Source organism: Terrapene carolina, unplaced genomic scaffold, assembly GCF_002925995.2.
Source record: "Terrapene carolina triunguis isolate 2854851 unplaced genomic scaffold, T_m_triunguis-2.0 Scaffold31, whole genome shotgun sequence".
Lineage (NCBI taxonomy): Eukaryota > Metazoa > Chordata > Testudines > Emydidae > Terrapene > Terrapene triunguis.
Genome location: NW_020664382.1, coordinates 3,560,016 through 3,576,675, shown reverse-complemented (window position 1 = coordinate 3,576,675; position 16,660 = coordinate 3,560,016). Strand labels below are relative to the sequence as shown.

Below are 16,660 nucleotides of genomic sequence, written 5' to 3'. Positions count from 1 at the left end.
ACACACACACACACACACACACACACACACACACACACACAGAGTATAAGTTTTAAATAAACAATTTAATACTGTACACAGCAATGATGATTGTGAAGCTTGGTTGAGGTGGTGAAGCCAGAGGGTGGAAGAGAGTGGGATATTTCCCAGGGAATACCTTACTGCTAAATGATGAACTAGCACTCGGCTGAGCCCTCAAGGGTTAACACAGTGTTGTTAATGTAGCCTCATGCTCTACAAGGCAGCACGAATGGAGGGAGGGGAGACACACCATTTGCATGAGACATACATGCATTGCCCCTTTAAGTAGGCTGACCCCACTCTAAGTACTGTGACAGGGTCAGGCCAGATGGCTACAGGAGAGTGTTCGAAGGCACATATATTAGTCCCAGATTAAGTAGATCCCTTTTCCCTGGGTAAGGTAACAGGGGCAATTCCAGAACAAGCAGGAGCTTGCTGGAACCAATTAAGGCAAGGAGGCTAATTAGGACACCTGGAGCCAATTGAGAAGAAACTGCTAGAATCAATTAGGACAGGCTGGCTAATCAGGGCACCTGAGTTTAAAAAGGACCTCACTTAAGTTTGTAGCATGCATGCGAGGAGCTGGGAGCAAGAGGCACTAGGAGCTGAGAGTGAAAAGGTGTATTGCTGAAGGATTGAGGAATACAAGCATTATCAGACACCTGGAGAAAGGTCCTGTGCTGAGGATTAAGAAGGTGTTGGGAGGAAGCTATGGGGAAGTAGCTCAGGGAGTTGTAGCTGTCGTGCAGCTGTACCAGGAGGCACTCTAGACAGCTGCAGTCCACAGGGCTGGAACCCAGAGTAGAGGGCGGGCCCAGGTTCCCACCAAACCTCCCAACTCCTAATCAGACACAGGAGGCATTGACCTGGACTGTGGCTTCTACCAGACGGGAAGGTCTCTGGGCTGTTTCCTGACCTACAAGGTGAATCTCTGAAGTGAGCAAATCCGCCAATAAGCGCAGGACCCACCAAGCTAGAGGAGGAACTTCATCACAACACATTGCCTTTTTAAGTAGATCAGCAAGTTGAGATAGCAACTGCTGCCAGCAAGCTCCCTCCGTCCTGAGTCCTGTTGTGTCCCCTCACCCTGCTCTGTGGGGCGGGGGGGAGAGAGGGACACCCTGACATTAGCACCCCTCTCCCCCCCCGCCCCTTTGCACAACAAGCAGGAGGCTCCCAGGAGCAGCTCCACGGCAGAGGGCAGGAGCAGCACAGCTAGCTCCAACGGGCTGCTCTTTCTGCAAGCAGTGGACAAAGCAGGCGGCTGCCAAACAACATTATAAGGGAGCATTGCACAACTTTAAACAAGCATGTTCTCTAATTGATCAGCAATGTAACAATAAAACAATGTTAACTGGGACAACTTTAAGTGAGGAGTTACTGTATAAATAAGGGTCAGGTGTTATGAAAAAGTATCTAGAGAGCTAGTGAAAGCTCCAAAGGAGTGTCCAGTTTAATCACACACTAGGACTTGTTAACCTGTATTCTCTCACTCAAATAGTTACACCCATAAAAGGGAGGGGGAAGAGGCTGCATTTTTATTTCCCCTCAACAAAGCGATATCAATTTAGAAGCCTTGTTGGATGCTAAAATTCATAGGTGGTGTCTGAAAGCTGGAATTTGCATCTCAGTCACAGCTGAAAACAGCTCATTTCCAAAGATTCTCCTACCAATCACTTTTTCCATTTAAACTCAAGTTCAACTGGCAAAAAAAGGGCAACTACTTTACAGAAGCCATTCTGTAAACATGTTAATTCAAAACATTTTTAAAAAAGGAAAATACTCAACTTTTTGCTTGCTGATGGAGACAGTGTGGCCTAGCGGATAGAGCACCTGACAGTCATGGGGACTTTGGCTCCTAAATCCCTTTTGAAAATGAGATTTTGGCTCCTAAATCGGTTAGGTGTTGCAATACTGAGCATACCAAGGCCAAAATACCTTTAAAAATCTGGCCCTTTATGATTAATATGTCCCTGAAGTCTGTACTCTTTCAGGTTTAAAAGAAATTGATACAACTAAAAAAATTAACATTTGCAAAATAATGTTTAAATGATATCTAGAATGGCTTTCATCTGATACACAGCTAATAGAATAGCACCATTTTGACTATGGATGCACAGTGGTAAGATATTTAGCTCACGGACCAGTAAGCAACATGAGTAGCTTAGAGGCTTTTAATAAGATCTATAGGAAGTTCTATTTACAATAGTCACTTGAAGTTATTCCTTTAAATACCAGATAATAAATTCAAAAATGAAATGATTATTGTGAATCCAGAGCTTCTCACACACTATTGCTAAGAGGCTAATCACAGCTGGAAGCAGTTTAAGGCATTTAAGTATTCCAATTTCTAAGGTTTATATTCAGGATAGTCTGTTAATCCAAGTTTGTCTCTCTCAAATACTATACATTTAAGTCTGATTAGTCTACAACCTCAGACACTCCGATACTACAAGAGATAGAACTTTCCACTAATCTTTAAAATTAAGCTTTACCTTGACTAAACTCTTCAGGTTCTTAGAAGAAAGCACAGGCTTGAATGCTTCAATTGTAACAGTGTCCAGTTTGATGACATCCGTGTAACACTGATACAATACTGCAGGAATCTGCCATACTTGACAATAACTCAGAACTAAATATAACCAAAAAGAAAAGACTGTTACATCAAAGTAATCTAATCCACACTGCATAACATCGCTTTCAATTAAGTAATATACCATTTTGCTATGGGGTTGCGTCTCTGCCCATCTTGGCTAATAGCCATTGAGGGACTATCCTCCAAGAACATATCTAATTATTTTTGAACTCAGTTATGCTTTTGGCCTTCACAACATTCCCTGGCAAAGGGTTCCAGAGGATGACGCTGCGTTGTGTGAAGAAGTACTTCCTTATGCCTGCTAATTTCATTGGGTGACTCCTGGTTCAAAATATACTGTAAGATGTAATGTTACGCAGTATAAGCGGTTAATTACAGAACACAATTTTTGTATACATCAGCAATTTTACATACTGATGTGTAAGATGCCAAGTGTTGTGAATTAATTTTCACAATGTTATCTTCCTGGCTCATTCACTAAATTATATATTGGAGAATAAACTTAAAATTAGGATCATCAGTTAAACGTTATGCTGTTCAAAATTAACATTCACCAATAAATGTCAATGGTTAGCATAGGACACAAGCATGACCTTGCAATGCAGCAAAAAAATAAATGAATGCAAGAATATAAATGAAGTTGCATAATACCAGCAGCAGGGAGACCCTGTACAATATTTGGCTGCTCCAGCAGTGGACAACAGACGATCTCTTTGAATTCTTTTGTCTTTAAAGCTTTCAGAAAAGGAGAAGGAAGCGTTAAAGTGGATTCAGGGGTTTTATAATCAGTTACAGGACATGTCGAAAGAATGGTTACTTGCAGATCCTCCTCCCGCATACAGCCAAAAACCTGGAATGAAAATATTAATTCCAGCATAAGTGAGGTTTATGCTAAAACAGGAATGGAGTCCAATTACAGAAGACTGGGTTCATTTTAGTTCAGATGGCAAAAAAGTAGTTTCTCTCAGATATATGAAGTTAATTGACAGTTCTACCACACCCTCAAAAACAGGGATTACTGTGTTGCTTCAATCAAAACAAAAACTACTAAACAGGAGGAGATAATTACATATCTGCCAAGTCTACTGACTTGCTCTGTAGGCTTCAGATTTTTGGCCCTTTCTACAAAGAAACTTGAATGATTCCTTTTTCTAATGTGTGAGTGGATAGGGAAAGGAATCCATATGAAATCAGAATGATTGTGTAAATTAAGCAACAGCCTTCAGATTACATTTCCAAGTTATATCTATTCGCTAGATACTCCATAAATATCTAATTCTTTCTTTCTTTTTCTTGTTTCCACATTTTAGATTTCTCATTTCCTCCTATGTGAAGTTAAAATTTGTTGAGAACTTCTAGGGGCAGCCTGGGAATTTTTAAGGTTGTTTATTTTGACCTCAAGTAACAATGTTGCAGAAAAAATAGGAATTAGGACTGTCAAGCAATTAAAAAAATTAATCACAATTAATCGCACTGTTAAACAACGGAATAACATTTTAAAATATTTTGGATGTTTACTACGTGTTCAAATATATTGATTTAAATTAGAACACAGAATACAAAGTGTACAGTGCTCACTTATTTATATTTATATTTTATTACACATATTTGCACTTTAAGAAGTATTTTTCAATTCACCTCATACAAGTACTGTAGTACAATCTCTATCATGAAAGTTGAACTTACAAATGTAGAATTATGTAAAAAAACCTGCATTCAAAAATAAAACAATGTAAAATTTTAGAGCCTACAAGTCCACTCAGTCCTACTTCTTGGTCAGCCAATCACTCAAACAAGGTTGGTTACAATTTGCAGGAGATAATGCTGCCCACTTCTTGTTTACAATGTCACCTGAAAGTGAGAACAGGCGTTCACATGGCACTGTTGTAGCTGGCATTGCAAGATATTTACATGCCAGATGCGCTAAAGATTCATATGTCCCTTCATGCTTCAACCACCATTCCAGAGGACATGCATCCATGCTGATGTGTTCTGCTCGATAATGATCCAAAATAGTGCAGACCAATGCATGTTCATTTTCATCATCTGAGTCAGATGCCACCAGCAGAAGGCTGATTTTCTTTTTTGGTGGTTCGGGTTCTGTAGCTTCCGCATCAAAGTGTTGCTCTTTTAAGACTTCTAAAAGCATGCTCCACACCTTGTCCCTCTCAGATTTTGGACGGCACTTCAGATTCTTAAACCTTGGGTCGAGTGCTATTCTTATATTTAGAAACCTCATATTGGTACCTTCTTTGTCAAATCTGCTGTGAAAGTTTTCTTAAAACAAACATGTGCTAGGTCAGAGGTGGGCAAACTATGGCCCGTGGGCCACATCTGGCCCACAGGACCATTCTGCCTGGCCCGGGAAGGTAGCCCCCAGCTTCAGCTCACTGTGCCGCGGGCGCAATGCTCTGGACAGCAGAGCTGCGAGCTCCTGGGGTAGTGCAGCTGCAGAGCCCGGCCTGACCTGGTGCGTGGCTGGCTCCAGCCGGGCAGCACGACTGTTGCGCCGCCAGCCACTGGTGCTCCAGGCAGCGCGGTAAGGGGGCAGGGAGCAGGGGAGGGGGGTTGGATAAAGGGCAGGGGAGTTCGGGGGGTGGTCAGGAGCCGGGGATGTGGATACGGGTGGGAGCAGTCGGAGGGTGGGGAACAGGGGGGTTGAATGGGGGCGGGGGTTCCGGGGGTGGTCAGGGAGAAGGGGTGGTTGGATGGGGTAGGGGTCCCAGGGGGGCAGTCAGGAAGGAGAGGAGGGGTTGGATGAGGTGGCGGGGGGCAGTCAGGGAGCAGGGGTCGTGGATGGAACAGGGGTCCTGGGGGGGCTGTCAGGAATGAGAGGAGGGGTTGGATGGGGCAGCAGGGGTGGGGGTTCCGGGGCAGTCAAGGGACAAGGAGAAGGGTGGGTGGATGGGTCAGGGGTCCTGAGGGGGACAGTCAGGAAGGGTGGGGGGGGTTGGATGGGGCGGTGTAGGGGGCAGTTAGGGAGAAGGGGGTGTGGATGGGGCAGAGGTCCCGGGGGGCAGTCAGGAAAGAAGAGGGGTGTTGGATGGGGCGGCGGGGGGCAGTTGGGGGGGGTCTGGGTGTGGTCAGGGACAGATAGCAGCAGGGGTGGATGGGGCGTCAGGGGGCGAGAAGCAGTGGGGGTTGGATAGGGCCTGGCTGTTTGGGGAGGCACAGCCTCCCCTAACCGGCCCTCCATACAATTTCTGAAACCCGATGCGGCCCTCAGGCCAAAAAGTTTGCCAGCCCCTGTGCTAGGTCATCATCAGACACTGCTATAACATGAAATATATGTAGAATGCAGGTAAAACAGAGCAGGAGACATACAATTCTCCTCCCAAGGAGTACAGTCACAAATTTAATTGACACATTATTTTTGTAATGAGCATCATCAGCATGGAAGCATGTCCTTTGGAATGGTGTCCGAAGCATGAAGGGGCATACGAATGTTTAGCATATCTGACACGTAAATACCTTGCAACGCTGGCTACAAAAGTGCCATGTGAATGCCTGTTCTCACTTTCAGGTGACATTGTAAATAAGAAACGGGCACCAGTATCTCCAGTTAAAGTAAACAAACTTGTTTGTCTTAGCGATTGGCAGAATAAGAAGTAGGACTGAGTGGACTTGTAGGCTCTAAAGTTTTACACGGTTTTGTTTTTGAGTGCAGTTATATAACCAAAAAAATCTGCATTGAGATGGAAGGCAGAGCAATGGCGGGGGGGGGGGGGGGAGGAGGGAGGAGGAGGAAGGGGAGGAGCAGCAAAGGAAGAGAAGGGAGATTTTTAGTCAAACTGCTAACCAAAAAAGAAAGCTGAAGTTTCTATTAACATCTATTTAACTGCAATGCCTAATGGAAAATAAATAAATATATAAAAAAGGGTACAATTCAATTTTAAAATCTCTTTGCAGATCTATAAAGCATATTTTATTTTCCTTTCTGCCTCACTGAGACTGCTACAAACTCTTTTTACACAAGTAAAAAGACCAGGACAGTGATAGTGATGATGAAATGCTAAGGGAAATTAGAGAGGCTATCAATATTAAGAACCCAATAACAGTGGGAGATTTCAATTATCCCCATATTGACTGGGAACATTTCACTTCAGGACAAAATGCAGAGATAAAATTTCTCGATACTTTAAATGACTGCTTCATGGAGCAGCTGGTACAGGAACCCACAAGGGGAGAGGCAACTCTAGATTTAGTCCTGAGTGGAGCGCAGGAGCTGGTCCAAGAGGTAACCATAACAGGACCGCTTGGAAATAGTGACCATAATACAATAGCATTCAACATCCCTGTGGTGGGAAGAACATCTCAACAGCCCAACACTGTGGTATTTAATTTCAAAAGGGGGAACTATGCAAAAATGAGGGGGTTAGTTAAACAGAAGTTAAAAAGTACAGTGACTAAAGTGAAATCCCTGCAAGCTGCATGGGCGCTTTTTAAAGACACCATAATAGAGGCCCAACTTCAATGTATACCCCAAATTAAGAAACACAGTAAAAGAACTAAAAAAGAGCCACCGTGGCTTAACAACCATGTAAAAGAAGCAGTGAGAGATAAAAAGACTTCCTTTAAAAAGTGGAAGTCAAATCCTAGTGAGGGAAATAGAAAGGAGCATAAACGCTGCCAAATTAAGTGCAAGAATGTAATAAGAAAAGCCAAAGAGGAGTTTGAAGAACGACTAGCCAAAAACTCCAAAGGTAATAACAAAATGTTTTTTAAGTACATCAGAAGCAGGAAGCCTGCTAAACAACCAGTGGGGCCCCTTGATGATCGAGATAAAAAAGGAGCACTTAAAGACGATAAAGTCATTGTGGAGAAACTAAATGGATTCTTTGCTTCAGTCTTCACGGCTGAGGATGTTAGGGAGATTCCCAAACTTGAGCCGGCTTTTGTAGGTGACAAATCTGAGGAACTGTCACAGATTGAAGTGTCACTGGAGGAGGTTTTGGAATTAACTGATAAACTTAACATTAACAAGTCACCGGGACCAGATGGCATTCACCCAAGAGTTCTGAAAGAACTCAAATGTGAAGTTGCGGAACTATTAACTAAGGTTTGTAACCTGTCCTTTAAATCGGCTTCTGTACCCAATGACTGGAAGTTAGCTAATGTAACGCCAATATTTAAAAAGGGCTCAAGAGGTGATCCCGGCAATTACAGACCGGTAAGTCTAACGTCGGTACCGGGCAAATTAGTCGAAACAATAGCTAAGAATAAAATTGTCAGACACATAGAAAAACAAACTGTTGAGCAATAGTCAACATAGTTTCTGTAAAGGGAAATCGTGTCTTACTAATCTATTAGAGTTCTTTGAAGGGGTCAACAAACATGTGGACAAGGGGGATCCAGTGGACATAGTGTACTTAGATTTCCAGAAAGCCTTTGACAAGGTCCCTCACCAAAGGCTCTTACGTAAATTAAGCTGTCATGGGATAAAAGGGAAGGTCCTTTCATGGATTGAGAACTGGTTAAAAGACTGGGAACAAAGGGTAGGAATTAATGGTAAATTCTCAGAATGGAGAGGGGTAACTAGTGGTGTTCCCCAAGGGTCAGTCCTCGGACCAATCCTATTCAATTTATTTATAAATGATCTGGAGAAAGAGGTAAACAGTGAGGTGGCAAAGTTTGCAGATGATACTAAACTGCTCAAGATAGTTAAGACCAAAGCAGACTGTGAAGAACTTCAAAAAGATCTCACAAAACTAAGTGATTGGGCAACAAAATGGCAAATGAAATTTAATGTGGATAAATGTAAAGTAATGCACATTGGAAAAAATAACCCCAACTATACATACAATATGATGGGGGCTAATTTAGCTACAACAAGTCAGGAAAAAGATCTTGGAGTTCTAGTTCTCTGAAGATGTCCACACAGTGTGCAGAGGCGGTCAAAAAAGCAAACAGGATGTTAGGGATCATTAAAAAGGGGATAGAGAATAAGACTGAGAATATATTATTGCCCTTATATAAATCGATGGTACGCCCACATCTCGAATACTGCGTACAGATGTGGTCTCATCTCATAAAAGATATACTGGCACTAGAAAAGGTTCAGAAAAGGGCAACTAAAATGATTAGGGGTTTGGAACGGGTCCCATATGAGGAGAGATTAAAGAGGCTAGGACTCTTCAGCTTGGAAAAGAGGAGACTGAGGGGGATATGATAGAGATATATAAAATCATGAGTGATGTGGAGAAAGTGGATAAGGAAAAGTTATTTACTTATTCCCATAATACAAGAACTAGGGGTCACCAAATGGAATTAATAGGCAGCAGGTTTAAAACAAATACAAGGAAGTTCTTCTTCATGCAGCGCACAGTCAACTTGTGGAACTCCTTACCTGAGGAGGTTGTGAAGGCTAGGACTATAACAGCGTTTAAAAGAGAACTGGATAAATTCATGGTGGTTAAGTCCATTAATGGCTATTAGCCAGGATGGGTAAGGAATGGTGTCCCTAGCCTCTGTTTGTCAGAGGATGGAGATGGATGGCAGGAGAGAAATCACTTGATCATTGCCTCTTAGGTCCACTCCCTCTGGGGCACCTGGCATTGGCCACTGTCGGTAGACAGGATACTGGGCTAGATGGACCTTTGGTCTAATCCAGTACGGCCGTTCTTATGTTCTAAGTAATTTGCATAATAATATTAACTCTTATGATTTTACCTAAGCCTCGCAACAGCTGTTGTGTTTGTTAATACTTCAGCTCCTAAAGTCAAGTGATTATGTGAATCTGAGCTTTCATTTAAAAAAAAAAAAGTTCACAACCCATGAGGTTGCAGGAAAAAAAGATCATGAAAAATATGACCTGAGTGTACACTACACTTCAAAAACTAGAAGGCCAACAAAAATAACCCAATATTTATTTAAGAATTTCATGATTTTGAAGTTGATTACATAATAGTTCCAGACCTGACTCATGCCTTTTGAGTGACTGGGGTTGACAATATTGCAAATTGTTCCAGCAGCAGCCTCTCTGTATGGCAGAATTATAGTGATGGAACAAAAGAGGCAGGAACTGAGCATTTCTCCCTCAAAGAAAGCAGAACACACACTCCTCAGTGAGGACTTTGTCCATGCCAAGTTTCAAACTAGTTATTTTTGGCAGCCGTAGCCCTGTACAAGTGCTGTTATACCTTTTCTTTCCTAAACAAAACAAAAAAAACACACCACAAACACTCAAATTTTTTTCCATATTCCCATAACTCAAAAGTGGTTAGAATAATTCACCTCTGTTGAAATCAACCATGGAAAATTTAACCCTGAAAGGCAAATGTTTCTGAAAATGAGTATGAGAGAACAGCAACAGAGTCCTGTGGCACCTTTAAGACTAACAGATGTATTGGAGCATGAGCTTTCGTGGGTGAATACCCACTTTGTCAGACGCATGAGAGAACAGAGGCTCTATCTACTGGAAACTGTTTTAGAAAGTTTAACTACAGCAGACGCAACCAGTACCAGCCATAATGGGATTAGACAGAACTTCTTGGTACGAAATTCAAACAACATTTAGTTTTCTGACGCTTGGGGGAGAGGTGGGGGGGGAATGGAAAGCAATATAGAAAATAACTGAGCATTATAAGTAGAGGTGTTTTGTTTTTCTTATAAGAGGTTCCCTCCTCCCCCCCCCCCCCCCCCCCCCCAAAAAGAAAAATTCTTTGCCTAACTCCTGTTAATCTCAATTTTACCTTTTCAAGCCATTGAAATTGCTGATCCTCAGCCACATAGCAATTGCACTGGCACAACAATACCTGAAAAGACAGAATTGTAAACAAATGATTCAGACAACTCAGTTATAGTCCCTTTCTGTCTCATATTAAAAAGATACTGACTCTACATTAACATGATATTGATTACATTCACACTATATACTACTACCATTTCAATGAGGATTTTCCATCTGCAACTGGTATGAAGCACTCCATCTTGCCATGAATCTTCCTTGTACTGCACATAAAGGGCCAGATATTCATCTGGTGTAAGTCAATGTAACTTTATTACACCAGTTTATGCCAACTGAGGATATGACACCTATTAGCACTAGACTTTGAGGATGGGAGTTAACACCTAGAAGTAACCTTGAATTCCATAATTTAATATAGCTACGTGGCAGAGTTGAGTACCCTAAACTTCCTGAAATGCAGCTCATGTCTCAGCAACCTTGTCAAGTGAGCTGACAAAGCTTACCACATCAGAAAAAGTGATAAGAACACTGCAACTTTATTGGTTTTCTTTTCTGAAAAGGACTCTTACTCTTTTCTCAACAGAAAATCAGATAGGAGGAGAGAATCATTTTTAAATGCATACATATTATGCCACTTACTGTTGGATCAGATATTAATTTGTAGAACAAACAGAAAGCATCTGTTGGAAGAACACTTGTTGTATTTGATGTTCTGCACCACTCGTTCCACAATTTGACAGAGCCAACTGCTTCCCAGCATCCAGAATTCAGAACAAATGAGGTCAGGAAAGCTGTGAACAACATCGGTATTAGTTTATATAGTAATATCAGATATGTAAGACATTCCCATTAAAACAAAAGTCACTGTTCTACACAAAACCTCCTGACCTGGATTACTACAGTTTGTTTGTGATTGGGTTTTTTGGGGGGAACTCATTATCAATTACATTAAGTTAGTGGTTGCAACAAAACCACAAACTCTAGTACCCTTTCACCTGGAAAGATCAAGAATGAAAGTAATCTTAAATATTAATGTCATTTAAAAAAAATCTCAGTTAATATTAATCAAATATATGTTATGTATATTCTAAATATTTTGTGTGTCACACATGAAATATTTTGTTTCTCTTATCAGATACTACAAAATAAACAGAAAAACATAGATCCTTATTTGTTATTGAGGCAACAGACACTGTCCACTGTGCAGAGAGAACCATCTCCCGCCAAAATCAGTATCACATCTACTGCATTCATTAATTGGTTGAAACTACAAGATAATATGTTCAGAATCTTTTCCCTTTCAGACTCATCTCTCATGATTAGACACTCAAACGGAACATGCTAGTATGCAGCTATTTCCACCAGCCCAGGGAATGAGTGCTACATTCATCAAAAAAACACACCTCTGACATGGCAATATAAGCCTCCATCACAGTGACCATGATGCAATTTTCAATTCTGAAACAAATCAGACCCAAGTAGTGTAAATAGCAGGAGTGCACTATTCAAATAATACTTGCACTTTTGCCTTAATGAGTGAAGCAACTTTTCTTATCTTGTTAATCTACATCATCATGGCTTTGGTACTAGCTTCTTCCTCAGTACCAAAACTCAGAGCAAGGCTCTGCCTGCTTTTGCCAAAAGTGAACTTCACAATTTACAGGAAGTGATCAAAAGTAGGGCTTGAAGAATTTACCAGACACCACCTAGCCAGAGACTAAGCATACTGATCAGAAACCAATATTAAGAGACGAAGAAGGGGGGCCCCCCTCAAATAAAATCCAAGGGCAAATCCCTGGTGAGAAAGTCAGATTTCATCCCTAGTTGACAGCAAAGGAAGGTGCTAGAATTCCTATCCTACTCTGCTCAATGTTCCACTCTCTGAGGCTTTGTTTAGACTAGGATTTAAAGAGGTTTCAGATCACATCAGCTAGTTCAAACTAGCACACACCTTCAAAAATTCTAGTTAAGACCAGGCAAGCTGGACATTAGCACATGCTAAGCAGGTCAAGCTAAAGCCATGGGGGAAGCAAAAAGCCCATGCTTTAGCTTGACCAGCTTAGCAAGTGCTAAAGTACAACTTAACTAGTTAAGACAAGGCCTAGAATGTGAGAGTTAAATTATGGTAGCTAGTTCAAACTCACACTACATCTTTAAACCCTTGTCAAGACTAGATTTAAATAGGGTTCTGAAATTTGGAGTGCCAATCCACCCTTGGGCTGCTGGAAGGAGCTTTTCCTCTTTCCTACCAATTCATGGCTGTTGGGGACTCAGACTGCAAGAGAGGCGTCTTTATTATTCTACTCCCATCCCAGCTTCCTGGCTGTTATAAGGCAGGACAAGCAAGTATACAGTAACTCCTCGCTTAACCTTGTAGTTATGTTCCTGAAAAATGCTACTTTAAGCGAAACGATATTAAGCGAATCCAATTTCCCCCATAAGAATTAGTGTAAATAGGGGGGTTAGATTCCAGGGAAATTTTTCACCAGAGAAAAGACATACACATACACACACACATATATATACACACATACTTACACACACACACACAGTGTAAGTTTTAAACAAACAATAATACTGTACACAGCAATGATGATTGTGAAACTTGGTTGAGGTGGAGGAGTCAGAGGGTAGGATATTTCCCAGGGAATGCCTTACTACTAAATGATGAACTAGCACTCGGCTGAGCTCTCAAGGGTTAACACAGTGTTGTTAATGTAGCCTCACACTGTACAAGGCAGCAGGAATGGAGGGAGGAGACACAGCATGGCAGAGAGAGAAAGAGAGACAGACACACAGAGAGAGAGTGTGTGTGTGTGTGTCACGCATTGCCCCTTTTAAGTACGCTGAACCCACTCTAAGTACACTGCCTTTTAAAGTAGATCAGCAAGTTGAGATAGCAGCTGCTGCCAGCAAGCTCCCTTCAGTCCTGAGCCCTGTCGTGTGTCCCCCACCCCTCCACCATGCTCGGTGGAGATGGAGGGCAGGGGGACACCCTGACATTAGTGCGCGCGCGCGCGCGCGCACACACACACACACACAGCAAGCAGGAGGCTCCCAGGAGCAGCTCCAAGGCAGAGGGCAGGAGCAGCACAGGGCAGCGTGGGGAGGGACAGCTGAACTGCCGGCAATTCACAGTCTGCTGGGCAGCTGCCACACAGGGAACTTAGGGGAGCTGATAGGGGGGCTGCCGGTCCACCCTGGTTCCAAGCCCCCACTAGCTAGCTGCAATGGGTTCCTCTTTCTGCAAGCAGTGGACAAAGCAGGCAGCTGCCAAACGTTATAAGGGAGCATTGCGCAACTTTAAACAAGCATATTCTTTAATTGATCAGCAACGTAACAGAACAACGTTAACCAGGACGACGTTAAGTGAGAACTTACTGTATCTCTGCTACCCTATGTGTCCCAAAACAGATTATTTGCATTCCACTGCAAAAAGCTTCAGTGCCTGCCTTTGCTCCTACTCTTAGCTTCTGAGTGGCAGATAAATTGACATGAGCGATGAAGTCATCTTTATGGGATCATTTGCATTTTTCAAGATGTATCAGATAACCATATGGGATAGATACTTTTAAAAAAATGTATTTTTAAATGCTACCTCCTGCAGGTATCGAAAGAAATAAAATAAAGACACTTTCAGTATGGCAAAGCAATGTACAACTTCAGAATTATTGGTGCTGTCTAAAGACGCATCATTACCTCAGTTTACATTTGGAAAGTTCTCTTCACCAACATCAGGTCTAAAAGTTTATCTCCTGAATGATAAACGGAAGTAATTAAAATCCCTCCCGAGCATGGTCAGAATGCCTCCTGCAGGAGCACTGCAATTCTCTACCCATTTTGCCAGGCACCCAGATTGCTGCTATCCTTTGCATAAAAGGGAGTTTAACAGTCATGGTGAGACCCAAAGCAAAATCAAACATGGCTTCATGTGGAAAAGCGCTCTCTTAGCACACACACCTTCCCCATGTTCCTACCTGCTACTGCTCAGTATTCAAAAGTTACAGTGGGAGCAGGGTAAAACAATTGTATAGAGTTTCTAAAGCTTTTTTCTCAGTCTGGACCACTTACCTACAGCGTTATGTCCTATCGCCAATATAAACTTAGAGCAAGGAAACTGCTCATCTGTAAAGCTTCCAGTAGATGCACTTAACTTCGAACTCCAAAGGATGTGGACCTCCCTAGCATAAGAAACAGAAATAGGTTAAATGCAAACAAAACAAACAATGGATAGGAACATACGTTGTGCAATAAGGTTAGATCCATTTACCTCTCTCTATGATCTGGAAAAACAATACAAAAATAGTTTTTGTGAGACTCATCCTATGTTACACAAAGGAAGGAACACAAGCCAAAACGGGGAAAAAACAGGTTAAAGAATATTTAGATAAGTTAGATGTATTCAAATCAGAAGAACCTGATTAAATTCACCCTTGGGCATTTAAGTAACTAGCTGGCGTAATCTCAGTACCATTCGTGATTATCTTTGAGAACTCATGGAGGACAGGTGAGGTCCCAGACAACTGGAGAAGAGCAAACATAGGACTGAGTTTTTAAAAAGGGAACAAAGGACTTGGGGAGTTACAGACCTAACTTCAACACCTGGAAAAATACTGGAACAAATTACTAACTAAATCAAATGGTAAGCATCTAGAGGATAATAGGGTTCTAAGTAATTGCCAACATAGATTTCTCTAGAACGAATCATGTCAAGCCAACCTAGTTTCCTTCTTTGACAGGGTTACTAGCCTAATAGATGGGGGTAAACAGTAGATATGATATATTTTAATTTCAGTAGGGCTTTTGACACAGTACCACATGACATTCTCATAAGCAAACTGGGTAAATGTCGTCTAGAAGAAAATACTATAAAAGAGGTGCAAGATTATGGTCTTTCAACCAGTTTAAGAGTAGTAATCAATGGCTTGCAGTCAAACTGGAGAGATGTATATAGTGGGGTCCCACAGGGGTCTGTCCTGAGTCCAGTACTAGTCAATATTTTCATTAATGACTTGGATAATGGATAGTATGCTTATAAAATCTGCAAATGTCACCTGGCTGGGAGGGGCTGCAAGTACTTTGGAGGACAAGAATAGAATTCAAAACAATCTTGACAAATTGGAGAACTGCTCTGAAATCAACAAAATTCAATAAAGATGAGTGCAAACAAAGTACTACGCTTAGGAAGGAAGAAATCAAATGCACATCTATAAAATTGGGAATAATTGGCTAGGCAGTAGTTCTGCTGAAAAGAATCTAGGGGTTATTGTTGACTCATTCAATTTGTGGTCCACTATGTGATGCAGTTATGAAAAAGGCTATCATTCTGGGGTGTATTAACAGGTATGTCAGATATATAACACAGGAAGTCTTGACCCACTTTATTTGGCACTGGTGAGTCCTCAGCTGAAGTTGCAGGTGCAGTTCTGAGCATAGGAAAATGAGGACAAACTCGAGAGAGTCCAGAGTAAAAACATGAAAATGATAAAGTTTAGAAAACTAAAAGGTTATAAACAATTAGGCATGTTTTAGTCTTGAGCAAAGGAGGGGGGCTTAGTAGGGGAGAGACTTGATAGTCTTCAAACACCTTAAGGGCTGTTACAAAGCTCCCATGTGCAGCTAGTGATCAAAGTAATTATCTTAATCTGCAGCAAGGGAGATTTAGGTTCCATATTAGGGAAAAAATCCAGCTATAAGGCTAGTTAAGCAGTGGAAAACGCTTCAATGGATACAGTGGAATACCCACCATTGTCCAACCTGTTCTTAAACCCCGCCTAACAGCTGACAGCGATGGTCCAGGTATACCCAGTCCTGCCTCAGCACAGGGGACTGGGTTAACGACCTCTTGAGGTCTCTTCCAGCCCTACATGGCTAGGACTCCTGCCTGGCACCCAGAGAGACAAGAGGGAGGAAAATAAGCTCAGCCCAGAAACTGGGCTGAGCACAGGCCACTCCGCACCGGGCTCGCCCCCCTCCCGTACTAGGTTTTATAAAGACAACGCGGCTCTCAGGCCCGACCCCGCGTTTTCCCCACAAACAGCGTCCGAGCGCCACGTCGCTCAGGCAGCAGCGCTGCGCCTCTCCCCGGGCGGGACCCACCCGCCGCTGACACAGCCGGGCGCTCGAGCTCGCGCCCTGCGGCCTCCCGCGCGCTGCCCCCGCCCGCCCCCGCTACCTTTTCTTCTCCAGCTCCCTGCGGATCTCGCGGTCCTCCGGCGTCTCCTCGCGCTCCGCCGCCGCCTCCTCCTCGTCGTCCACCCCGGCCCGGGACGGCGCCGCCACCACCTCCCCGAAGAACGTCGCCATCGGGCCGCCCAACCCCCACCGGCAACAAGGGCCTCGCGAAACGGCCCCGA

The 16,660-nt window shown here is 42.7% G+C and overlaps 1 protein-coding gene across 1 annotated transcript in view; it reads right to left on the bottom strand.

Moving 5' to 3' along the window:
• LOC113406455 (proteasome assembly chaperone 1-like) overlaps positions 1 to 16,660 on the bottom strand; it is an 18,935-nt gene extending 2,275 nt beyond the window's left edge. The window contains exons 1-6 of the mRNA XM_026651509.2: positions 16,480 to 16,660; positions 14,376 to 14,485; positions 10,944 to 11,095; positions 10,309 to 10,371; positions 3,269 to 3,467; positions 2,517 to 2,653 (exon numbers count right to left, since the gene is read on the bottom strand). Coding sequence (XP_026507294.1) covers positions 2,517 to 2,653; positions 3,269 to 3,467; positions 10,309 to 10,371; positions 10,944 to 11,095; positions 14,376 to 14,485; positions 16,480 to 16,610 — 792 coding nt within the window. The 5' untranslated portion in view covers positions 16,611 to 16,660. The remainder of the gene's footprint in view (positions 1 to 2,516; positions 2,654 to 3,268; positions 3,468 to 10,308; positions 10,372 to 10,943; positions 11,096 to 14,375; positions 14,486 to 16,479) is intronic.